The 27,353-nt window shown below is 42.4% G+C and overlaps 1 protein-coding gene across 2 annotated transcripts in view; it reads left to right on the forward strand.

Annotated features, from left to right (window-relative positions):
* LOC124292308 overlaps nucleotides 1-25,632 on the forward strand; it is a 43,717-nt gene extending 18,085 nt beyond the window's left edge. Inside the window, exons 1-4 of one of the 2 annotated variants that reach the window (XM_046729380.1) lie at nucleotides 21,761-21,907; nucleotides 23,512-23,569; nucleotides 25,076-25,111; nucleotides 25,420-25,632. In XM_046729380.1, coding sequence (XP_046585336.1) covers nucleotides 21,820-21,907; nucleotides 23,512-23,569; nucleotides 25,076-25,111; nucleotides 25,420-25,567 — 330 coding nt within the window. In that variant the 5' untranslated portion in view covers nucleotides 21,761-21,819 and the 3' untranslated portion in view covers nucleotides 25,568-25,632. Of the gene's footprint in view, nucleotides 1-21,760; nucleotides 21,908-23,511; nucleotides 23,570-25,075; nucleotides 25,112-25,419 lie in introns of those variants that run through there. The other variant, XM_046729382.1, reaches the window with a different exon arrangement.
* Nucleotides 25,633-27,353: the final 1,721 nt, after the last annotated feature.

Genomic DNA, 27,353 nt, shown 5'->3' on the forward strand with positions numbered 1-27,353 from the left:
AAGGCCGGCCAGCGCCACGCTGCCCGCAGACCGGCTGGCTGGCGTGACATGTGCAAACAGACGCAAAGGGAGGACCAAGGAGGTGGAGACGCCAATGAGGCATGGACGCATGGACACACATGGAGATGTAGATCACAGTGGAAGGACGCAAATATGTGGACAGCACAGGGACACATGGATCCCAGACACACAGACACACACACACAACACTGACACGACACACACACACATGGACAACAGGACCACAGACACATGGACACACACAGACGGATATAACACACACATGGAAAAGGTGAAAACAAGAGTGGACACACAAACACAGGGATAGAAGGATGAATGAGAGAGGACCAATGACACAGTGAGGACATGGAGGACAGAGACCAGTGATAATAGGTGATGAGAATGGATACTGGAAGGAGTGAAGAAAGAATAGTGAAGGAAATGGATAGTGGAGAGATGAGAAAGGTGGAGACAGGAGGATGAGAATGGAGGAATATGAGAAACGGAATAGGGAGACGAAGAACCATAATAGATGAAGGTGAGTAGTGGAATGGAAAGGAATAGGAGACAAAAAGGATAAATAGATGAGAATGGAGGAAAAGAGATGAGAAAGAAGGGGACGGAAAAGAATGACAAGAAAAAAAAACGGAAGAAATATAGTTTGCACACACACATGGAATAAATGAAAGAAACAGAGAAAATAATGGTAGGTAGATAAAATGGAATTAAGGAAAGGAAGAAGGACACACAAGAAAATGGAAAATAACGAAATAATATGGGAAAGGACATCTTATGAGACAGCCGACCAGACCATAGACAGGAAGAGCCGCACATGGACCCAGCCAGGATCAAACACACCGTATATATGGATATGGACAGATGAAACACACAATGGAGCAGAGAGACCCCATACACACAGAATGAGATAGACAACCCAGGAAACACAGGAAGAATCGAACACACGATGGACAGAACGGAACAATGGATGGACACAACCCAGCACCCACACGACAATCAACACTGCACACACACGAAGAGGCACACACCACAGCCAACAGCACAACCACACTGCACACAAATAACTGTATATAGCCCTGTACGGACAAATGGAATAGACCACAGACACAGCCACAGAAACCCAACGGAAAGCCACAGGACAGACCAGTGGGGACAGTGGAATGGGACAAGAACACTGAAGCACGAAATAGAATGCACACAGAGTATATGTGATCCGACACACACGGAGGTGGTGGAAATCACAATGGACACATCCACATGGACATGAAGAAGCATATGGATTAACGATATAGATGAAAGACAGCCATAGACACGGAATGGACATTCACAGTGGAGAATGGAGAATGGACATGGGACAGGAAGCCAGAGTGGAAATGGATAAATATCACATATACAATGTGGAGAGACACACAAAATACAGTGAATGCATGAGGCATGGCAGGATGACTGGAGGGAGGAAAAGAAAGGGATCCCACCAAATGGAAACACAGAACAGGATAGACTGACAACCTCTTGCTAGAAAGGACAAAGGAATGGAGTGAAGGAATGAAATTGACGGAATAACTTAAAGAAAATGGATGAAAAATATCTTGTCATGCCTGATATTTTGAATATATCTTGAAAGACAAAGAGCATGTAGATAAATGTAAAATGACATGGAATGGTTGGAATCAATATCTAAGACTGAATGCCCCAACCACCACCCTGAACAAACAAAATGATGGAATTAAACCATGATGAACATATTCTGAAAGCAATTTATGGACAAGCCTCAGGATGCCTGGGTCCTGGAGTAATATTTGGATGGAATACAATGCCCACACTTTATGAAACAGAATTGCTTTAATGTCATACAGGACACACCATATGTTATAAGACAGCATCTCGAGTGTTGTATTTTGTTCACCGCTCGACCAGCTCGACCGCTTCACCGAGACACTGTGAATAAAGCTTTCTTAAAATCAGCTAAACGTTCCTAGTGAGCTTCGGTTTACGGAAGTTGAATACGACAACATGCACCCACCGATGTCATCAGAGAACACGATTTACCTTCAATTGTGATGAAGAGGTTATGTTTGTTCGTATTGAAAGATGACGATTTCTACTCTCTGTGAAATAACCAGGAGTGTAATGTCTGATGGCATGGCAGAAACTTGAATATGCTGAGGTACATCTGACATGGTGTGTCTATAATACGCGTGAGCTGCTATTGACCATGGTCCACATATTAACCTCAGTGACATCTGACGCCGAGATATCAGTGTAATCACATCAGTGACACCTGACCCCTTTCTTAACAGTGTATTCACCCTAGGACACCAGACGCCCATCCAACAAAGTGTATTCACCTCTAAGACACCAGACGCCCATCCAATAGTGCGTAATCACTTCAGTGACACTCCGTCGCCAATCCAATATTGTATTCAATTCCTCGTAAAGACACCTGCTGACCAACTTCTAACAGTGTATTCACCTTTAAGGCACCAGACGCCCATCCATAATAGTGTATTCACCTCTGTGACAGATAACATCATTCTACTCACCTCTGTGACAGATAACATCATCTCTACTCACCTCTGTGACAGATAACAACATTCTACTCCACCTCTGTGACACCTGACAACCATTCAAATTTGTGTACTCACCTCTGTGACAGATAACATCATTCTACTCACCTCTGTGACAGATAACATCATTCTACTCACCCTAGACATCTGACACCCATCCACCAGTACTCACTCTATACACCTGACGCCCATTCAACTGTGTACTCCAAATTCCTTCTGTGACAGATAACATCATTCTACTCAATTCTGTGACACAGACATAACATCATTCCACTTACCTCTATGACACCCTGACGCCCATTTAACTGTGTATTCACTTCTGTGACACCTGACACCCATCCACAGCGTGGCCCACCTCTGTGATAGATAAATATCAATTCACTTCCAATTTCTGTGATAGATAAATATCATTCTACCACCCTGCTACATAAAGACCATTCTACCACCTCTAAAGCACATGCCAACTGACGCCCATCCAACTGGGTGTAATTTCACCGCCGCATGAGGCAACATCGCCACCTTACCTAATTCCTCAGACAGATAACATCATTCACTCACCCTGTGACAACTGACGCCCATCTGGTCCTGCTTAACACTCATACTGCAGCTGCCGTTGTTGGCATAGCACAGCTTATGGTATACCCGGTGACATTGAAGCTCACAATTGAGCCGCTACCACCCTCTCTGCAGCGGTATGGAAAACAAGGAGCGATAGTAACATGGACTATGAGTTACAATAATACGAAATGAGACACCTGCGTCTACAGCCAAAAGAATATTGTTAAATATGTCCTGCCAGGTGATAAATTTCTTGGTGGCTCTGAAGTTGGTAGAACCTGATGATGATTGTTGATGTGAAAGCCATTAAGTCGAAACCCTTGCTGCACATGGGTCCGATCCATCCTGGTTCACAGCCGTCGGTGCAGCGCCCAGTCATTTTGATGGCATGAGTCGTCCAGGCAGTTGTCGTTACACGTTTCTGTTACAGTCCTGGCTGTACGTCCCGCGACACTGGAAACATAGAAAGTGATGAACTTTGTTATTACTGCTCTTCGTTACAGTCCTGACTGTATGCTCTGTTACGGAATACCTGAAACATGGAAAGTGATTAACTTGTCATTATACGTTTCGTTACAGTCCTGACTTTGCCACACTGTTACGACACACTGAAACATAGAAGGGCATTTAATCGTTTCCAAGTCACTGTGCCCGTTACAATCCTGACACTGTACAGTCCTACGACACAATGAAACATGGAAAGTGATTAACTTGTCATTACACAGTTCGTTACAGTCCTGACTGTACCACTGTTACGACACACTGGAAACATGGAAAGGATTAACTTGTCATTACACAGTCTGTTACAGTCCTGATTACTCATATTAATTGCTACGACTACACTGGAAACATAGGAAAGTGATTAACTTGTCATTACATGCACTTCTGCTATAGTCCTGATTAACTACACACTGTTACGACACACACTGAAACATGGAAAGTGATTAACTTGTCATTATTACACGGTAGCGTTCGTTACAGTTCTGGACACTACAAACTGTTACGACACACTGAAAACATAGAAGGGTGATTAACTTGTCATTACACACCTCCCCGTTACAGCCCTGATTACACTACAAACTGTTAACATGACACACTGAAACATAGAAGGGTGATTAACTTGTCATTACACAGTTCGTTACTAGTCTCTGACTGTACACACTGTTACAATACACTGAAACATGGAAAGTGATTAACTTCTGTCATTACACTGTGTTCGTTACAGTCCTGACTGCACTCACACTGTTACATACAAATACTGAAACATGGAAAGTGATTAACTTGTCATTGGCACAGTTCGTTACAGTCCTGGACACTGGCCATACCGTTACGACATACCAAAACACGGAAAGTGATTAACTTGTCAATATTACGCTACGGCAGTCCTGACTGTACACACTGTTTACCACTTTAATGACATACCTTCGAAACATTGAAAGTGATTAACTTGTCATTACACAGTTCGTTACAGTCCCGACACTCACAAACCGTTAATACGACCACACCGAAACATAGAAGGGTGATTTCACCCTGTCATTACACAGTTCCATTAAGAATCCTGATACTACACACTGTTACGACACACCGGAACATGGAAAGTGATTAACTTTGGTTTCATTACATTGTGTTCTGCCGCCAGTCCTGACCGTACACACCCGTTACGATTACCACTGAAACATCATGGAAAGCGATTAACTTGTCATTACACTGTGCGCCAAGTGTGTCCCTTGACTGGGTAGCTACCACCGTTACGACACACTGAAACAGTTTTTGAAAGTGATTAAATTTGTCATTGCCACAGCTCGTTACATTCCTGACACTCTGGCTACCACCGTTTACGACACACTGTTCGCTTGTGTTTTATTAACTCGTCATTACACAGTTCGTTACAGTCCTATCACGCCACACCGTTTACTACACCGAAACATGGAAAGTGATGAACTTTGTGATTACACAGTTCGTTGCAGTCCCGACAATTCACACCTTCCTCGTTACGACACACTGGAAAGTTATGGCGCGATTAACTTGTCATTACACAGTCTGTCACAGTCCTGATCACTACACATTCGCTGGGTGACAATTGAAACATAGAAAGTGATTAAACTCCTTTAATATTACACACTTCGTTACAGTACTGACACACTACACATTGCCATGTACACACTGAAACATGTAGAAAGTGATTACCTTAGTCAGTTACACAGTTCGTTACAGTACTGACTGTGCCAACACTGTTACTTAACAACCGGAAACATAGAAAGTATTTGACCCGCCATTATTATCAGTTCGTTACAGTCCCGACCGTACTCCGTTACGACACACTGGAAACATGGAAAGTGATTGTAACTTGTCATTACACAGTTCGTTACAGTCCTGCGGCTGTACATTAATTGTTACATGACACACTGAAAACATAGAAAGTGATTAACTTGTCATTGATTGTGCCCGTCACAGTCCTGGCTGTGCTCACTGTTAAGAATGCACACACGAAAACATGGAAAGTGATTAACTTAGCCATTACATGTGCCCAGTTACAACCCCGACCGTACACACCGTTACACGGCACACTGAAACATGGAAAGTGATTAATCCTTATTAATACACAAAGTCCGTTACAGTCCTGGTTGCACACACTGTTACGACACACCGAAACATTGAAAGTATTTAAAATTTGTCGTTACAGGTTTCCTGTTACAATCATGGTATCTACGTCCCGTTACGACAATTTCAGTACTATGGAGTACCGTTAAGTATTTGCACTTATATAGCGTAAGAGTCAGGCCCCTCAGTTACGTCTAACCTGACATTCTGGAAACAATAGAAATCATCTCCAAAGTTCACACATATTCTGTACAGTAAACAGTGTGCAGTGAACACTTACATTCCTGCACAGCCCAAGCTTCTCGGTATTGCGTGCACACCGGACATTCTTGAAACCGAAGAACTTATGGTTACTTTCGGACCTATTTTCTGTACAGCCAAGGTGCTGTGTTAGTTCATACCTACAGTCAACCAAAGTGTTAGGTTATGCCCGTCCTGAATGATATGACTGGATGGTTGCGCTTTCTCCATCAATCTGAATACAGCGTGATGCGAAAGGTGTAAAACCTTACTATAGCCAGTCCTAGTGGCCTCACGGCGTACACTTAATTCACAACTATTGCCAAATCTCTTTTGATATAAATCTTCTAATAGTATAATTAAGTATGTTCTACTACCGAATCAATATCATCATATATGAGCTTTATTTATTCCAACATCAAGAGGCATGCATTTCCCCTAGACATTGCATTTCCAGGGGAAACATGTTGATTCGAAAAACAGTGTTAGTTTGCTGATTTACATTCTGGTAACAGTCAGCTCCCTGTGTAGCGATCAGGACTGTCCCGACAGACACTGACCGTCCAGCTTCCCACAAGCCTCGTCATCGTCTCGACACAGGACGGGTTTTGTTACACTCAAGGCTAGTATATGGTCTCATCCAAGCAGCTCCGTGCGGGAGACAGTGGTGGACACAACAATGTCTATGTCAGTAATGTCACTGACCACTAATGTTATACGCATGTAACTGTAACTCGACAAATGTGTTTCAAACAATGCGTTTGTTCGCGTAGTCACTACTGACTAGAAACTTTTGATTGTATTTTGTTATTATTTGTTGATATTACTGCTCCAAAATATATTTGTTGTTGTGTGTATGTCTCAATATATTTTACGCAATATTTGTGGGCCGATTTCTCTTACCGAATGCTGATCATATGTGCTACTGGTTTAGTCACATCTCAACCAAAGACATATCTGTTCGTTATATGCTTTCTGGAATTGCAATACGTTTGTCTTTCATCGTATGTGCATATATGTTTACATAGTGTTAACACCGCCTTTTATCAGTATGTGGCCTGCATTGGGTGAACAACTTCGCCTTTACTCCATGTGTATGTCATAATACAAACACCATGGGCTTCGAATTAATGGCTGTAACTACCCACCTCCATACACTCTCCCTCTCACACAGAGTCAGGATGCGACAGCTATATAATCGAGCAGCACTCCATCAGCTATCAGAGGGCCTTCCGACGATCACTTCCGTCACGAGCGCCAGGGTTGTTGGCGACGTCACGTGAAATTCCTCAAATTACTCGGACCAGGAAGCGTCAGCAAGGAGAAGTCTGCTAGTCGGTTCGTCAAGCCCGCTACGAATGATTACAAGGCAGAAGTGGTGAAGATAGATTCAAATGCATGTAGCTACGTTTCCTGATCTGAATAATGGATTGATTTATCTGTTTCTTTTGGTATGCTTCTGACCAGCGGATGTAAAGATACGCCATGGCTTTATTGATAGGGCATCTGTCTGGTAGGTGGATTTCCAAACTACTCTCAACAGATGTAGTACTGGTGGCATTCAGTACAAGGCAAGACAAGGACAGAATCGAGCCGCCACCAGTATTACCGGCTATCGCAGCGTCTTACTGTGCCGCCCTATGCTAAAGCGCTGCACGGTATGTCGGTTGGCGTGCTGACCATGCACACCATATATCCTGAACATACGCGCGTAACCAGTGTATGAAAGTCCCGTACCGGTATTGTTTGCCGATAGACGTGATGTCATCTTAACTTAAGGTTAAATCCATGCTTTTCCCTGTATGATCTTTTTTTCAATGCACTAACCCATGTTTCTTTCGTAAATATAGATCGTGGTCTGAAACATCGTAGCGAGTATATTACGATAATAGCATAATCTCGACGATCGCCCCGCCGCCGTTGTAGACCCACCACACTGTAGATTTCGAAGTTAGAGTCTCAAGGTCCACGGCCCAGGACGGCTGGTTGTCCTTCTGCACTTTAATGTCCAGCATCGTTGGTAACCGTGCACGAGCCCATGGTGAAGTCTGTGTTTGTACTACCGTCCACTGCCGTGGTCAGATGTAAAGCCGTGGAAGCCCTCAATGGTACCATTTATAAAGTCAGTCGCCCCATGTTGAACTCTGGTAGGTGTGCCTCTTCTCGTGGGCGATCTATTTGCCTGGACAGTGGCATTTCTTAGGAATACGGTTAGGCCTGATCGGATGTGAACCAAAGAACTGACCATATATAAGCATTTTGAAGGCATTCGGTGACCAAAGTTTTTACAAATGTTAAAAATGTCTTCTTCGTTCAATGTATTTCGAACTTCAGCTCAGTAATGGATCAAGTATCGGGACGCGGGTTTTTGTTTTGTGAAACCTCCCTCATAAATTATAGATGAAGGAATGCTCATTCTTAAAATAATTTCTTTTGGAACAAACAACAGCATTATTCTAAAGGCATCAGACTTTTCCCCTTGGGATTACTTAGGAAAAAAGCTGTTTCAAAACCTCAGTCAACACAACGGCCAATGAATTTGTTTTTCCGAACTATTTTCGCACACTGAAATCCATTACAAAACTATCCTCAATTATCCATGTTGATGGATGCGTTGTTGTTCCTCTCTTCAAACACTCCACACAAAACCTATCCTACAACAATCCATGTTGATGGATGTGTTGTTTCCTTTCTTCAACACTCCACACAAACTCATCCTACAACTATCCATGTTGAGTGGATGTAATGTTGTCCTTCTTCTCAACCCTCACAAACTATCACTATCAAACTATCCATGTTGATGGATGTGTTGTTCCTTTCTTCAACACTCCACACAAACTATCCTACAACCATCCATGTGGATGGATTGTTGTTTCCTTTCTTCAACACTCCACAAACTATCCTACAACTATCCATGTTGATGGATGTTGTGTTCTCTTTCTTCAACACCTCCCACTAACAAACTATCCTAACAACTATCCATGTTGATGGATGTAATTGTTCCTTTCTTCAACACTCCACACAACTATCCTGGGCCAAACTATCCATGCACTAACAATTCCATACTGAGACGTGGAATGTGTCCTACCCACTGACCTCAACTTCACAGTAACTAAGCAGTGGCGGTAACGTGCCAATGATCTTTGACCCAGACCCTTTAGCCAGTGTTGGTTCCTTGCATCGATATCCAGGTGTCCAGATGACACCTGGTACCGTGCGGGAGTAGGAGGAGGAGGATTGCACACAGACGTGACGACGTCACCGTACCCAAATCCAAGGCGGTCCAGCTCAATCCAGCAGGTCTGTCGTTGTGGCTGCAAGGGAGTGAAAGTGTGTGTAAGGTGGTAAGAGATAGCGAACACTATATTGCTGTACACAAATGACTGTAATGATAACAACACAAAATCGGATATTTTTCAGATGTATGTGTGCATTAGATTCCATAGGGATAAGAGATACGAGGTTTAGGTGTATGCGCAGTATACCGGTCATCTGGAAATGGCAGCTCTGTAAAGCCAAGCGCCTCCTTGTTGTTTAGGTAGACTGTGCTTACCACTAACCCGGAGATGACAAATGGTGATACCAATATCTGGCGTCATCACTGATTTTCTGTGCGATCCACACTCATGTCATACTCTTAATACTAGTTTGCCTTTACACCTAATGGAATCTGTTGGGGTCATTAATGAAGACAACCCATACTCAGCGCGTTTACATTTTGAAATCCCGTAAACTTGTTGTTGTGTTATGTATCAGCGCAGGTGTGCGTTGTTATGGCGGCGTTGTTTCAGTGAAGAAGCTATAGCACATTGTTGTGCTTCGTAACATTATTTTTGAATGATACGCAGCGAAGTAGGTATATTGGCATTTTGCGTATACCTTCAATAACATTTTAAATGATGACGATACGTAGCGAAGTAGTATATCACATTGTTGTGCTTCGTAACATTTGAATGACATATCGATACGTAGCGGGTGGTCTAACCCATTGTTGTGCTTCGTAACATTTTTAATGAGGACGATACGTAGCGAAGTGGCTGGCTGTTTGGATGGTGACAGTGCGTGGCGAGTGTATCACATTGTTGTGCTTCGTAACATTATTTGAATGATGACGATACGTAGCGTAGCGAAGTAGTATATCACATTGTTGGCTTCGTAACATTTTGAATGATGACGATACGTAGTGAAGTAGTATATCACATTGTTTGTGCTTCGTAACATTTTGAATGATGACGATACGTAGCGAGTAGTATATCACATTGTTGGGCTTCGTAACATTGTTTCCATGATGACGATACGTTGCAATGTAATTATATCACATTGTTGTGTTTCGTAACATTGTTTCATTACGAAGACATCGATACATAGCGAAGTGGTATATCACATTGTTGTGTTTCGTAACATTGTTTCAGCGAAGACGAGACATAGCGAAGTAGTATATCACATTGTTGTGCTTCGTAACATTTTGAATGACGGACGATAACGTATGCGAGGTGAGTATATCACGTTGTTGTGCCGCAGCATTGTTTTCATAATGACGATACGTAGCGAAGTAGCATATCACATTGTTATGTTAAGTAACATTGTTTCATGATGACGATACATAGCGAAGTAGTATATCACATTGTTGTGTTTCGTAACATTGTTTCATAATGGCGCGATACGTAGCAAAGTAGTATATCACATTGTTGTGTTTTCGTAACATTGTTTCATGATGACTTGATACATGGCAAAATAGTAGTATATCACATTGTTGTGTTCGATTACATTGTTTCCATATGATGACGATGCAGGAGTGAAGTTTGGTCCTCTACATTCCGTGGATCCAGAATCCAGGTGATCCACTGATTCGTCCTCCAGGTCACGTGCCGGGATGGTGAGCCACTGGTCGCCAGCGTCTCGGAAGCAGGTGTTAATGTCGCCATCCACGGCAAGCTGGGGCTGTTGGAGGACGGGGGATGCAGAGGCTGGCGAATGTCATACGCGAGGTTCACTGAAATAATGGGTATTCCGGGTATCAGGGACATTCAGGCACCATGAGATACAGTTGGCATTAAAGAAACCACGCGTAATATGCTATAGTAGGTATACGTTATTCGGCAACGACGGGTGTACGAGCTCCAAGATAATATATACGTACTACGTTATAGGGCAAGCCCGGGTTATAGGAGATCCCAGAGTTAAATGGTAACTTCGTTAAACATGGGTTCAAACGGATATAATTGGTGTTACTGGTGCCAAGAACATTACATAAAATATGTGTAATATTGACACGAGAGAATTATAGAATTCGTGGGTGTGCAAGCCTCATGGATATAATAATAAAGATTAGTATTAATGGTACCAAAGGTTTTATTGCAGAAGCTATGTGTGGTATGGTTTCCATGGAAGGTGCAAATTGGATACCATAAGCTCGTATAGGTACCCACATTCACGGTATTACGGGTACCATAGGGTTTGACATGCGCGGGTATCAAATGGTCACTTATGGCTCTTTTTAACTCGGTCCCTTACTGTGGTGTTTTTTGTGTACCTTACTGAAACTCGGAGACGCAAACTGATATTAAATATCAGTATTGTGCAACATGGTTTCAAAGCGAAGACTATTCTTATATTTCTTGTGACGGAAACTTACGGTACTGGCAGAGTGGACCCATCCACCCGTATGCGCATGGATCCGTTGCAGCTTCCGGTGACGGCGTCGCATGATGACTCCAGGGCGCAGTGGCACTGGTACTGGCTTGTCGCCAAAGCCCGAACGACAGCTGCTCGCATATGCTGTAAGTGTGGAAAATATATCGTTACAGTTTATAATATGTGCGTACAGTACAAGTCCGGATAGGGATTCCGGAGTCAGAATACATCCAAGATCAACATATGCTCGCCGTATGGTTGAGTTGAGTATGGCTTTACGTCACATCGGCATTATTCAAAGCCATATAGTGACGAGAACAAGTCTGCTTTCATGAACATTTCAGAAATTACAAAAGTGTAAATGAGTTTAGTTTCAAAACATATACATTCATCACATTCTTATTTAAAAGCAGAAGATGCCATAGCACCAAATCGAAAGCACGCAATTCGTTGTTCACATTACAAAGTAACAATCTATGGTACACGTCAACTTCCCTCAGATAGTTCAAAATGAGATGCCCGCTCACACGGGAAAAAATAGATCTTCAGATTTCTCACATCATAAATTTGAGTCTCTTGCAGTCAAACATTCCACACACAGATCAAACAGAAGATGCTTGATGGTGAACACCTAATCGCAATGAGATACACATGGGGAGGTCCATTCCCATTCGTTTTCAGCAAATAGTCATGAGTAATCCGCTGTGGCCAATACGACATCGTCGTAAAACTACCTCACCACGAGGTACACCGAAATGGGCTTCACATTGTACCCATGGGGATTCGAAACCGGGTCTTCGGCGTAACGGGATGTCTGTAATAGCTTGAAGATATCCAAAAGAGCCGATACACTGCAATCAATTAAACTGTACAATATACCCTTGTTCTATTGTACACTGAGTTTTCGATCCGTGAAAATCAGGGTTAGATTTGGTCTTCAGCAATCAATTCTTGTCGTAAGCTGAGAGTAACGGGATAGGGCGGTCAGGATCGCTGGCTTGGTTGACACATTTCAACGTATCGCAGCTGCGTAGATCTGGCTGCTCATGATATTGATCACTGGTCCAGACTCGATTATTTACAGTCCGCCATATAGAAATCAATTCACTCACTCACTCCCAACTCCTCCAATTAACCAACTTGAATGAAAAGAGGAAGAAACTGATTTTGACGCTGATCAAAACAGCATGAAGCGTCATAAAATATCGCTCATAGCGACACGGTCAGGCCTTGAGCAAGATTTAAGTGGAGACTGTGGGTTAATTAGTGTTTGTGCAGCAATATCCCTGTATCTAAAAATAATCGAGTGAGGACCAGGCAATCTATTGATACGATGATACATGTACCAACGTAAGTGAGGCGAGCCCTGACCACCGATCCCGTTAGTCGCCTCTTACGACAAGCATGGGTTTGCTGAAGATCAAATTCTAACCGGATCTACAGCTTGTTCAGCTTGACCTGGTCAATCCTAATGCATTACATGACCCCGTGTCACAACTGGTTGGGTCTCTTATTGTGAAGGTGCACCTTTCTCAGTTGATTGTCAACATGTCCGAACAGCCGCGGCAAGGTCGCCGTTTGACATCTCAGTGTCGAGAAATCGTCAGCAATGTACTGAGTTTCTTTAAAAAGAAGCTACAGATGGTTTAATGTTTCCTGATTCATGAAATAGAAAAAGTGACAATTGAAGTGGGTGTAGAGAGTGATAGCGAGAGTGAATCGGATTGTGCAAATAACCTTGAAAGCGTCTGTACGTTGTAAAGTTAGTAAACCAAACCAAACAGCATATGACTGTATAAACAATTCTATTAAAACATGAAACTGACATGATTGTTCTTCAGTAAGTGGTGTTTTCGGGACAAGTTCTGTAGCGAATCCATGTATGCATGCTAGCTGCACGAACGCATAATTAATTGTTTGCTCCCTATTTAATGAAGTTAACTCGACCTGGCGTTTGCGCCGTTTGACCTCCCGGTCTTGTATATGTAAGAAGCAGCTCAGGTCAAGCTGAACAAGCTGTGCAATGGATTGGTGAAAAGCGTAGACTGAGGAACGATTGAGTTACAGTCCGTTTGATTTCATTTGAGACCGATGGATTGCTCGCTGACACAAAAATCTAATAATTGCAACAAAGCCAAATTTTGCACAGTCACATCAAACGGACTGAAGAAGCGAATGTTGTAATAGAGCAAAGAGATCTACATTGTAGCTGAAAGTAAGTAAAATGACCCTCTCCATACATTTCCACTTCTCACTTATAAACTCGTTTTGGGAGTTTTAAAAGCACTATTCTCCGTGTTTCGTGGTTTCCCTAATGATATTATATAACGAGTGTTGCTTGTCCGGGAAGCCCCTGCACACAGCACTCCAACACATGTACCGAATGAATGGTATGAAACATTTGAGATGAAAACATTCCGGATTTAATTGAAACAGAACACGAACAAAGCTTGCAACAAGATCAAGATTTATGTCCTTCAGACTCCTGGGTACACTGTCCAGTATTTAAGCCCAGAGTGAAAAGTATACTATGGAAACCATGTCAGCTGAATGAATGTCAGCATGGATGAGGTGAAACCCGCCAGAGCTTGGATTGTCTATGCGATCTCTAGTTATCTTTATCTCGTTATGTGATCTATATCTAACACTTGGTCAGTTGCTAGTACATAAAATAACCCACGTGGTTGTATCAAAAGACTTGATCAAAGACAATTTATTGTTAATTCATGTCTACATACGTTGTGATACATGGTTATTTGACAAAGAAACTGTGTTCAACAGTCACATAGTACATGGGTTGGTGAGTGAGTGAGTTAACACCGCGTGATACACACATTAATGCTACTACTTCTACTACAACTACAACTACTGCTACTACTGATTCTTTACAATTGTTTTTCAACACCCAACGGAGGAGGCGAGTAACGGGGTCTTGTGGACAGGCTCGTTGACCTGATTAATGTGTTCATCGTATGCTAATTGCACAGATCGATGCTCCAACTGGCTTGTCTGGTCCAGACTCGATTATTTACAGACTGCCGCCATAAAGCTGGAATACTGCAGTGTGTGGCGTTATAGCTAATAAACTAACTAATAATAATAATAATAGTTATAATGATAATACTAAATGTAAAAGTAATGATAAAGATAACTATCAGTCGGAACAAGTGTATATTCCAGCTGTGATTTGTCAGGTGCACGTCAAATGCTTATAATTATAAAATCAAATTGAAGTTTCAGTTTTATAAGAATAGTATTAATTTTCATAATGCTTTTTTAAAAACGTTTTTCATGATCTTATTCTGATGAGCAGTGACAGACCAGAATACTCACTGTTTCATTCTGTGTGAAATATCAATTACAGATTTACAGATAACTTCATCCGTAGAAGTGAAAATTACCACATACCATGACAGTGACGAAATAATCTTTAAATTTAAATATATTTAACGAGAGATAATAACATCAACTAACCTTCATGACATAAGACGGGTGTGGCTCAATAAGATTATGATCACATTGCATTCCTTTTTGATTGGATTGTACAATTGCTGGGCAGTTTGTGCAAGCCATCCTGCAGAGCAGTGTTTTTATATATATCTTTAGCACACGGCAATAGCGAGTCTTCCTCATCTCAAACAACGGCGATGGCTGACGCAAGCATGAAAGTCACGTATGCTTCGCATCCTACCATGACCAGCTATATGACAAGTCGATACGTGACCACCGTGACAAGTCGGTACGCGATAAGGACGGATGGGAGAGGGCCCGCCAAGTACGGTATGTATTTCGATTGCAAATATTTACAGCTTCATTTTCTATTGCTATCGATTGAGAAACATGTATACGGGCTTCGGCATATCCTTAGTGGGGTTGTACCATAGTGATAAATGAAGGACTCGGGCTTTGGCACAACACACACGGCATTCCTCTGTGACACTCAGGTGTTCTGCTCAGGCCGATGTACATCATATTAAGTGATGTGTTGAACTGACACGGTTTTGAAAAGTACATATGTCAGTTATATATCACGGGGTGAGGCAGAAATTCAGTACATCAGGCAGGTCACAGAGTTTGTGCCATCCCCGAGTCTTGGTATAACACTAACGAACACATACTTGTTATCGAAGCATGAGGGGTTCGAAAACGCCAGTAGATCCCAACAACATAGCAAAGGGCGCAAGTCACTTCAGCTGATTGCGACGCTGGTCACGCCCATGAACGTTCTGAACGCCCATGAACGTTCAGGAGTGATTGAGTTCGATTTTACAAAAATAACAGGTAGAATGCCTTCAGCCCATGGCGGGGACCACTAAATATTTCTTGACATGATGTACCTGTGTTGAGATTCGAACCTGGCACACGGATGTGGTTCCCCAACTCCCTGATCCGTGTGGAGATGCTGCTGCTGAATACTGTGTTAGCTCCTCCAACGCAACACCAGACTAACCTCGTTAATCCGGACGAAAAGATACCACATTACCCTCTAATCGGACCAGAATGTTTCAACTAGTATGGGAATGACGTTACTCGTTAAACTGGATATTTGTTAATGTGGACTTTGTCAATGGGAACGTAAACCATCTGGATTAGCGTAGATTATTTTATGACCTGGATATTGATTTACTGCGGATTTAGAAATGCAACCAAATACGTCTAATGTCTCTTTATAGTAATTTATCATCGTAACGACAAAATGATAGAAGACAACCCTAACTATATAAAGCCCTTTCAGTACGTCAACCCTCGGAAGGCGGTTCCTTGGTGAAATACTTGCATGTTAGAATTGATAGAATGTGAGTAAAAATAGCTATCTTGGTAAACATATCGTATACATTTGGTTTACACATGTATACATGAAATCTAATAAAACATTAACACCATGAATCCATCGAAGTGGATTATCAAGGATTATTGAATGTAGATTTACACGGAGTACAAGAAACTCACCTTGCAGTACATCTAACGGGGCCACACGAGAATACACACCACTTTCCTCCTCTTCATGATAACAGGAATCTAACAGACATTCGGTGGCACCGGAAACAGGAGTTATATCATCTCAACACCACTACTGGCTTTGTATCGTGGCCGTCATCAGGTCACGTGACCTAACCTCTTACTGGAGTCCCATGTCGCCAGGGACCCGCTGTACTCCTCTATGTCGAACTCCAAGTCATCAAGGGTTTACGTTGAGATGTCGTCACGGGGGTCACGACGTCGTCCTGCTGTCAGACGCTGTTGTCGATGCTGCTGTGTCATCCTTGCAGACAATTGCTGGTCATCGCGTTATAATTTACCTGTTAGTGTGTGTGTGTTTTCTTGGTTTTGTTATTTTGTTCCAATGTCGACGATTCCGTTAATATTGCAAAAGGTCTGATCTCAAGATATAGAAATGAAGTGAGCTTGCAGGGAGACGTATGGTCAGTAATGTGACGCAGACACTACCCTGGTATCATTACCTGCAACACCTACCGATGTAGCGTAAATTCAGAAACGTCACTTACTTACCTAATTATTTGTATCAATGCGCTTTACTTTTATTATTTATACCGACTTCTCGACGTGCTCGACGGACAAAACATCTACATGATCCTCCTCCTCACGTCCGTGAGACTTGCTCTCATAACGGTATCTAATGCAGCTTTAGAAGTGTTCATTGATCTTTCTCACTAAATGAACGTAATAAATGTATTTAAATATGTGTTCATGCCCTCACTCACTAACTGAACGTAATAAATGTGTTAAATATGTGTTCGTGATCTTGCTCACTAACTGAACGTAATAAATGTATTTAAATATGTGTTCGTGATCTTGCTCACTAACTGTGAACGTAATAAATGTATTTAAATATGTGTTTCGTGATCTTGCCCTACTAACCCGACGAGAACATTATGTAAATTAAATTAAAATAAGTACATAGTCATTCCTAACTCACGAAACGAGGGTGTACTCTTACAGCGTTATGTAATGTATTTAAGGAATTATTCAGTCTCTCACTAACGCATCGAGAATGTGCACTCATAACGATATGTAATGCAGCTATAGACGTGTTCACGCACATCACTCACTAACTCAACGATGTTGTACACTCCACAACGTTATGTTATGTCTTTAAAGATGAGTTCATGATCTCCCTCACTAACGCGACGAGGATGTACACTCAAGGAATTATTCATGCTCTCGCTGACGTCAGGAGAATGTGCAATCACCACGTTATGTAATTTACTTCCAGGAAGAAGTCATTCAGTTACTAACACGGGGTGTACACTGGACAACGTTATTATGTAAGGATTGACAGGAATTATTCATGCCTCACTAACACTTCGAGAATGTGCACTGACAACGGTATGTATTTAAGGAAGAGATCAGGATCTCACTCCCTCACACATTAAGATTGTATGCACTCCACAACGTCATTTAATGTATTGACAAAATCATTCTCTCATATCCTTAACGCCAGCCCACTCTTTTTATATGTTCGCTTAATAGACCTGACAATCTCCTCGTCATTGTCAATACAACCAACCTAGGCATACAGCCATGATACGGTAGAGAGCAGGTGCAGCGCGTCCACAACACCATCAGCCTCCGCCTCCGTCAGCTCCTGTAGCAATACATACACGGCGACCTGCTTCACACACCTGGCTGTGTCCTAATGCAACACGGAAGCTGGATGGACATTGTTTCAAGCATCCCGTCTATTTCCGAACGTTTGTTTTCTAGAACAGACCGCTAAGTAGCTGCAGTGTGTGTACAGGGACGGCCGACGATGTGATGGTCACGACACACAACAGGCGCGATGGCGGAACGACACAACCACACACACGGAGAGACAGGACGCTTTGGGTTTTGTGGAGAATAGAAACAGACGAGGCTAGCAGTAAATATACACGTTACAACAATGCGTATGGTTTATACGCCACTTTTAGGAAAGGACCAGCAATACCAGGGCGGAGGACCCCAGATGTGAACTTCAGAGTGAGTGAGTTTAGTTTTACGCCGCACTCAGCAATATTCCAGCTATATGGCGGATAATCTTCAGACATTGTGGGGGAATCGAACCAGGACCCTCGGTGTGACAATCTTATCCAATGAGCTACCCCCAGTCAGAAGAAAGAGAAGAAGGACGATAATTATGTGGAACAGATATGAAGAAATATTTTAATATTTATATATTGTTGTTCGGTTGCTGTATGGTTGTCACTGCAAACCCGAAGTTACACCAACGACGCAGTCCATAGATACTTCAAAGTACACAATAGTGACATTAAGTGTATAAGAATGGACATTCAGTTATGAACCTCCACAGAGTGAAGGCCAAATATTTTATAAACGGCGTCGTAAATCGTAATAATACACACTACATAAGTATATAAGGACCACTGTTACGTTGTTCCCAGTAACTGCATACACAGAGGAAAATGTTAGGCGCCAGTTCTTCTATATTACAATACACTTAATGTATCCCCTGTAACTCCAAGTGACATTGATAACATTAAATACCAGCCTGCGATACCACTGACACCTGGTGGAGAACTTACCAACTCATGTTCCACCTTGTAGTCGCCTGTAGTGGGTCATGGTGTATGAGTGAGGGAGAAGCGGTGCGAGTCAAATGTGATGTGTCTTCTGTATGTCAGTGTGAGTAAACTTGAAAAACAAAGGAAACATGCATCGACAGAAACAGAAATCATGGAGCTCTTTCAGAAATGTTCGTCTGTTTTATGAGGAAGCTTAACGCAAACGGTGCTCACCCGAGCTTTGATAATGACGGTTTGTGTGTGTGCGCGCTCGTGCGTGCGTTTGCGTTTTTTGTGTCTTACGATCAAGTCAAGTGAATACTGCACATTAAACATCATATCACAAAGTAAACATCATATCACACAGTAAACAAAAGTATTTCGAGAAGTATGCTGAAATTGTCTCTACGCTCATTGCTTAAATATCTAACTGTATATGTCCATCTTCACAGCATGAGATAGTAGTAGTAGTAGCAGTAGTAGTAGTAATAGTAGTAATAGTAGTAGTAGTAGTAGTAATAGCAGTAATAGTAGTAGTAGTAGTGGTTGTGGTGGTAGTACTAGCAGTGGTGGTGGTGGTGGTGGTGGTACTGCTAGTAGTAGTACTTTAGATCATTAAACTCGGTACGAGAGAATAGTAGTGAATGAATATGATTTTGCGCCGCTGTTACCAATATTCCAGCAATTTGATGACGCGGGCTTCACACACTGTAACAATGTGGGGAATGGAGCTAAGGTCTTCGGCTTGACGAGTGAACGCTACAACCACTAGTCTACCCCTGTGAGATGAAGCAAGTGGATGATGATCATCAGAAGTAACAGTAATAGTGGCAATTGTAGTGGATCGTGTTTGTTTGTAAATAATCATCTGGACCAGACTATCCAGTTACTGACATCAAGACAATTGTTCTGAATATTTCGATAATATCCATCAATCACGTCTGATCCCACAATCCCGGTTGTTGCTTCAATGGTTTCGCAGCTGGAAATTCAATGCTTAACGTAATTAGAGATAGGAGAAATACCATTTATGGTGGCAGCATCAGTGCTAGCCTCAGCAGCAGTGGTGGTGGCACGTCTTGTAGAAGTATCGGTAGCAGTGGTGGTGGTGGTTGTATAATTATATAACTTTCTCCGTGTTAATTAGTGAAAGTGTTCCTTCATATTATATTTCTCCAGAGGAATTACTCCCATGAACTACACTGATTTGTGTATTTCACCTTTACACCGGCAATATTGTTCCGAATGTAACCTATTCTATTGTAGAACTGATGATTGTTGACAAGAGCATCTTCTGACAAGCAGGGGTTGTTGAAGATGAATTCTAACGGGATTGAGTGTCAGGCTTGACAACTTAGTTGACACTAGTCGTGGCGGTGTGTGGTGGTGTGTGGTCTTGTGCATAGAGCGTAGGTCTCAGTTAGGTGAAGTAAAGCAACATTTGCCACAGAGAGCCCTTGGATGGGTGACCATGTTTGGCAGCTTGACTCCTGAGAGGTTTTGGACTTCTGCCCTGCCCCACAACGAAGCACCTATGTGGTCACGCCAGAGACAAGTGATACAATTGGATAAATGAAAAAAAATCAAAATAAATAAATTGATGAATTAATAACTACACAGGGTATGGTTAAATGTAAGTATGTATATGTTTCATGAAGTTTTATATTATATTAATAATGGACTGTTTTATAGGCCCGTGGCCTTGTAGTACTGAAATAAAGAAGATACTTTGTTACATGTGGTCTCACCTTTGGCAAGAGAGTTTGTTACGAATTGCCTCTGTTCACCCAGCAGAAAATGGGTACCCGGTGGTATAAGTCATATGACTGTTAACCATCTTGCTCCTCAGGGGCAGCTTGGGTTATCCGGGGTAATAATGTCCTTCATGTTGTATGAACTTAGAGCATGTCCCTGCGGCGTGGAGTTCAGCGCTATATAAGTGGCCAATTATTATAGTGTATCCCAACTGTGTAGATCGATGTTCATACTGTTGATCACTGGATTTTCTGGTCGAGACTCCGTTATGTACAGACCGCCCCCATATGGCTGGAATATTGCGTTTATAAGCGGAGTAAAACAACAAACACACAAAGGACAAGAGCCACCGCAGCAGGTGGTAGTAGTACTCGAAACGGAGGTAAAATCCCTTATCAACATCCATCTACTTTTGTAAGTGGCATCCCAGCATTGACATCAATCAAAAACCGTACACCGGATTTTTTTTAATCTCCGAGACATCGCACTCATACATGGGAAGTTGGACATTATATAAAGACAAACTGTTTCGACATGGGTTAAACCTTAAAAAGTTCCGGTAACATTTCATCGTCGAACCCTGTCATAAAATACCATAGTATAACAATACGACACCTGGCTTTGACGTGAATGTGTTTGGGGGATTAAAGGAAACAAAAGGATATTGATGATGACGAGAAAGTATGCAGTCAGATCGTTAAAGATTACTACTCCCGAGAGAGAATGAGTCGATGTTAACATGCACGTGTGAACAAACATGTGGTCTTGGAAGTAACTTGAACGAGTATTTAACGACAAAATTCTTTGACCTTCATACTATATTTATATTATCTTATCTGCCGGTAAGAATGAGGTGTATTAAGGAATAACACTACTGTGGCGAGACAATCTCAGGTCTTTGTGTAGGTGTATGTCAAGTTGTGATGGCAGCGGTAGGCTGGACGCTCGTGTGTCTCCTGTCAGCCATTTGTTGCATTAGAAGGGCCAGCGGCTGGGCCTATATGAGGGAGGGTAAGGACGTATTTGTGACAATGTCGGGTGGTGGAGGGGAGGGGGCGGAAAGGTGAGGCTTATATGGGGTGAGGGCCAGGATGTACTTGTGACAGTGTAGGTGGTGTTGGTGTTGGTGTTGGTGTTGGTGTTGGTGATGGTAAAAGCTTGGCATATATGAATGGTGTAGTACGTACTAATGATACCAGGGAACACAGTGTCATTGTACATGATTTGTGAAAGTTGACACAAATGATTCATGTAAAGTAATTTATCAGATAGTGAAAAGGCACACTGGTAGGATAAAGCCAACGGATGAAAAAGGTATTTGAAAGTTCAAGTAGGTACTACTTTCAGTGTTTACAAACAAACATGGCGTCGATCTTGTCAGTCGGCGATCGAGTCAGTGTTTAACCTGCAGCAGCTACAGTGATAGTAGTTGTCACTGTTAGAAACATACAGTTCGACTCTGAAAATAAGTGTCTAACGGATACGAAGTTGAGGTATTTTATATGTTTGGTAATGTTGGAGATATATATTTGGCGAGGACAGTTGTGGGTCAGTTTTCATATGTCTGTACTTGTAGACATGTGCCCATTTTCCTAATGTATAACAGTTGAATTTAGCCGACATAGAGCAACTGTGACCTTGTTTCAGTATGTTTGTGTGTCTGTACACCTGACTCTGCATGTAACAACGTTATTTAGTTGGACAGACAGACGCTAAACAAATGTGACTTCTCGTGGGGATAGAGTAGCTTCCCTTTGATAAAGGGTGGTTACTCTAGCGGGCGAACAGATGGATTGCCGCGAAAGGAAAGAAGAAACAAAACGTGTTGACTAGGCACATTACTGTCTAGGAAACAGGTGAGAGTTGAAGCGTTGTCACTGTCCGACTTACAAATCCCCGTCCTCTTGACGTAATACACATTATTACGCACATTCCAGGAAAACTTGCAATGTTCAGTTAGAGTCTAATGTTTGTAAGGGATGGGGAAAATATAGGAATATGTCAGAATTTTATCATAATTTCTTTAAACATTTATCCTTGATAAAGAGGTGTCGTTGTGCATGGCAGGACATTCATAATACAAGGGCAAATATCTTGACCTTAGATTAGGATATGCTGGACATACGAATACTACCGAGTATTCGTCATCTAAGTCTTCTTTACAGGAATTGCAGTCTGTCATCAAAGTCATGGTCACTAGACATCCTATACTTAATATGCATTTTAAACGGCATCTCAATTTAGTTGGAGCTCTAATTGAATTTACAGTCTTAATCGATGAACACATTTTTCAGGTGGTATGACGGATTCGTATTCATAATATAATTCTAGCCTGTAGTGAGAATAATCACCATGTATTTACCTTGTCGACACTTGGTAAATACAGTGTTATTCCTAATTTAGGATGTTACCACCCCAAATCACACTCACGGGATAACTTCTCCATACTTTTCCAATAACATGTCATCGTATCCCAGTTGCATAGATCGATGCTCATGTTGTTCATCACTGGATTGTCTGATCCAAACTGGAATATTTACAGACCGCCGCCATAGAACTGGTGCGGCGGCAAACAGCAAACATTCCAATAACGTATATTGTATTATGTGTTGTAGGAGACTGTCCCAACAACCATCAGCCTGGCGACACCTGGCATGAGGGGGCCTGTTCTAGGTACATACTCTGATTAACACATTCCACATACAGTGGCGCCTTATTAACTCTGTCCTAATATGTCTATCGTTCAAGAGATGGAACTTAATGGCGTCGACGGACGCCTCTCGCAACATCCATACACCGCATGCTGTGACATACGTACATCATATACACATGGTATATTTCTTCAAGAAATCACATATCTATCAATAACCTAGTACAATGTCAGTATCTGGTGTAACCTCCTCTACAAAAACTACAAAAACATCCCTAATTATCCTCAATGACGTATCCAGGTATTGCTTTCCATTCTTGATGGAAGGGCTAGATCCAATACACGTACTGGATTATCTCCCTGGCGTATTTGGCTTCCAACAATGTCCTAAATGTGCTCTATGGGATTGAAATATGTATTCCTAGCGGGTCAAGGTAAAGTTGTTACCGTTCTTGACGTAACCGGCACGTATCCTGGCATTGTTGCCCATGGAGCCTGCCCTGTGTTCAGAGGATGGTCATCGAAATGTGGAACAACAACACAGTCTGAGATGTCAATGTACCGTTGTCCATTCAGATGTTGTCAAAAAGTCAAGTTTTAAAGCATGTGAGAAGCACCCCCGATAACCACCAACGAACCCCCGCCACACGCGCCATGTCCCGTGTTTCTGTGGCACCAAACACGAGCTCAGCCATCAGTCATTACCAAAAGAAATCCACTTTCGTCCGACTAGTGCACCCTTCCCGATGACGTCAAATTCCAGTCATGTCGAGCTTGACACCAAACTACCCGTGCTGCTTTGTGCTCAACCGACGTCAGGTTGGTTCCCTGACTCTCTACCGACCGATGTTAGGCGTTCTTATGGACAAAGACGATGTGGAAGCCATTCCGCTTTGAACACACCTGTTGACACGAACGGTTCAAGGCTTGTGATTCGGAGAAGGGCTGTATCTTCTCTAGGAGTTGCCACTCATGGTCGACCTGAACACTGACGGTCCTTACCGTCATTAGCGTGCTCTCACTTTTCTGACCAATCGGCTGATAGTCTCTGGATGACAAGCAGCATCTCTTGCAATAGCCCTTAATAACATGTCAGCATTTCACATATCAATAACCTGACATGTTTGAGTAGTTTTCAGTTGGGGAGACCACCTACTTTCTTATCAACAACAAAATCAATTGATTTTGTAAGTTATCGAGTTGTAGGGACAGTCTGCTCAAACTTATTATTTGTTTAATGACAGCTACACGTATTGTTCGTCATGCTCGTATGTGATCGTAACACGGTGGATATCTAAAATCAATGTATGGTGCGCACGAATGGTAAAAATCATACAAACAAACATAATTATGATATGAATAAAAATGGCTATATGGGGGGTAATGAAAGGGGTTAAATATGGTTCCCGAATAATTGAGCAGCTAGAGCTGTCAAATTGTCATATACACATTCAAACCATTTACCAAATAGCGATATGTTGTTATTTTAATGATGATGGCATAAAAACCCATGATACCCCATGTTGCAGGTGCGATTGTCATGCGGAAGGGTACGCCTGTTACGGGTAAGTCTCTTTTAAACAACGGCATTTGTGTGATCAGACCTACGAAAGGAGGAAAGTGCTTGTTAGCCCTTTGTTAACAATACCTACCGTATATGGAGACCTTGGGCCATGAATCACAACCTGATTGGAATAAAGGAGTCGTCCCGAACTCATTCGATATTAACATAGTCGTCATGAATAGAAATATTCAGAGATGTTTATTCAAGTAGATAATTTCATTCATCAATTATTGTGCGTTTTGGATAACGTCAACTTGCAGAACACCGATGAGTACATTTAACGTTGTCTGTTGCCATTTGTCGTCACAGCTGCGGCTTTGTGAATACTCCCACGAACTGCTACACCGACACCCCCCATGCGACCGATGTCTACCCCCTCTGCTGCCAGGTGCAAACAGTGTGCCCCGGGGACAAGGGCTTCGACCATGCGAAACTCAGATCAAATAGGACACAATAACCTTCCCGGTGTGTTAGGTCAGGCTTTCGTTGAATTCAATGACAATAAACATGTATACACAGTAATAAACTTTTCTTTAATTAATCAGCTTGCAAGTGTTTCCAGCGCATCCTTCCTTTCATTCCACACTTGCTCACACCATAGATGATACTGTACTTATCCCATAAGGCTTTCTGTCATGCACCACGGTGCAGTAAGCACAGCCTTTCTTCCGTCAAGTCTGTCCTGTTTCAGGCACACCCTCTCTTGCCGTCATGAAACCACGCTGCATCCAGCAAACCCTTCTTTCCTACCTGCATCATACTGCAGTAAGCACACCCTTCTTTCCTACCTGCTTCATGCTGCAGTAAGCACACCCTTCTGTCCTACCTGTATCATGCTGCAATAAGCACACCCTTCTGTCCTACATGTATCATGCTGCAGTAAGCACACCCTTCTTTCCTACCTGCATCATGCTGCAGTAAGCACACCCTTCTTTCCTACCTGTACCCTGCTGCAGTAACCACACCCTTCTTTTCTACCTGTACCATGCTGCAGTAAGAACACCCTTCTTTCCTACCTGCATCATGCTGCAGTAAGCACACCCTTCTTTCCTACCTGCATCATGCTGCAGTAAGCACACCCTTATTTCCTACATGTATCATGCTGCAGTAAGCACACCCTTCTTTCCTACCTGTATCATGCTGCAGTAAGCACACCCTTCTGTCCTACCTGCATCATGCTGCAGTAAGTCCACCCTTCTTTCCTACCTGTATCATGCTGCAGTAAGCACACCCTTCTTTCCTACATGTATCATGCTACAGTAAGCACACCCTTATTTCCTACCTGCTTCATGCTGCAGTAAGCACATCCTTCTGTCCTACCTGTATCATGCTGCAGTAAGCACACCCTTCTTCCATACCTGTATCATGCTGCAGTAAGCACACCCTTCTTTCCTACCTGCATCATGCTGCAGTAAGCACACCCTTCTTCCATACCTGCATCATGCTGCAGTAAGCACATCCTTCTTTCCTACCTGTATCATGCTGCAGTAAGCACACCCTTCTTTCCTGCCTGTATCATGCTGCAGTAAGCACATCCTTATCTTCCGTCATGTACTGTCCTGCTTTAGACACACCCTCTCTTGCCGCCATGAAACCACGCTGCATCCAGCACACCCTTCTTTCTTTCTGCATCATGCTGCAGTAGGCACACCCACCCTTGCTGTTACGTACCGTGCTTTTCACAACACACCTTTAATTCCCGATTGTGTACCCTATTCCTTCCTGACCAGACATTTCTTTCCTACGATACTGCACTGTCACATACATCCTTTCCTCGTGTACAATGCGGGAAGGTCATTTATGGTGTCCACCGCCGAGATATTGCTGGAATATTGTTAAAAGTAGTGTAAGACCTCACTCACTCACTCACTTAAGAATGCATATTTTCCAGCATATAGTGGTCGAAACACAACTCTCCTGTAGTGACAAATCTAATGATATTGTAATCCCCCTGAATATAAACATATCGCATTCCGCTCAAACTGATAGACAAACTGACATACGTTTATAGATAAAATCATTATCATTATCATTATTGAATATTGTTTACGTATAATCAGCTACTTTCTGAACTTGAGTGCAACTGTAAGTTTCATTTGGCGGTACATGTTGAGTATTGCCAGCTATCCTGACCCACTAAACTAACGATGACGTGATCGAATTGATTTGTACACATCCTTTTAACTTTACTTGGAATTCAAATTCATGTTTCGTGGGATGGAACTATCCATCGACTGAATACA

The sequence above is a fragment of the Haliotis rubra genome, unplaced genomic scaffold, assembly GCF_003918875.1.
Source record: "Haliotis rubra isolate DU_JTF1 unplaced genomic scaffold, ASM391887v1 Scf512, whole genome shotgun sequence".
NCBI lineage: Eukaryota > Metazoa > Mollusca > Gastropoda > Lepetellida > Haliotidae > Haliotis > Haliotis rubra.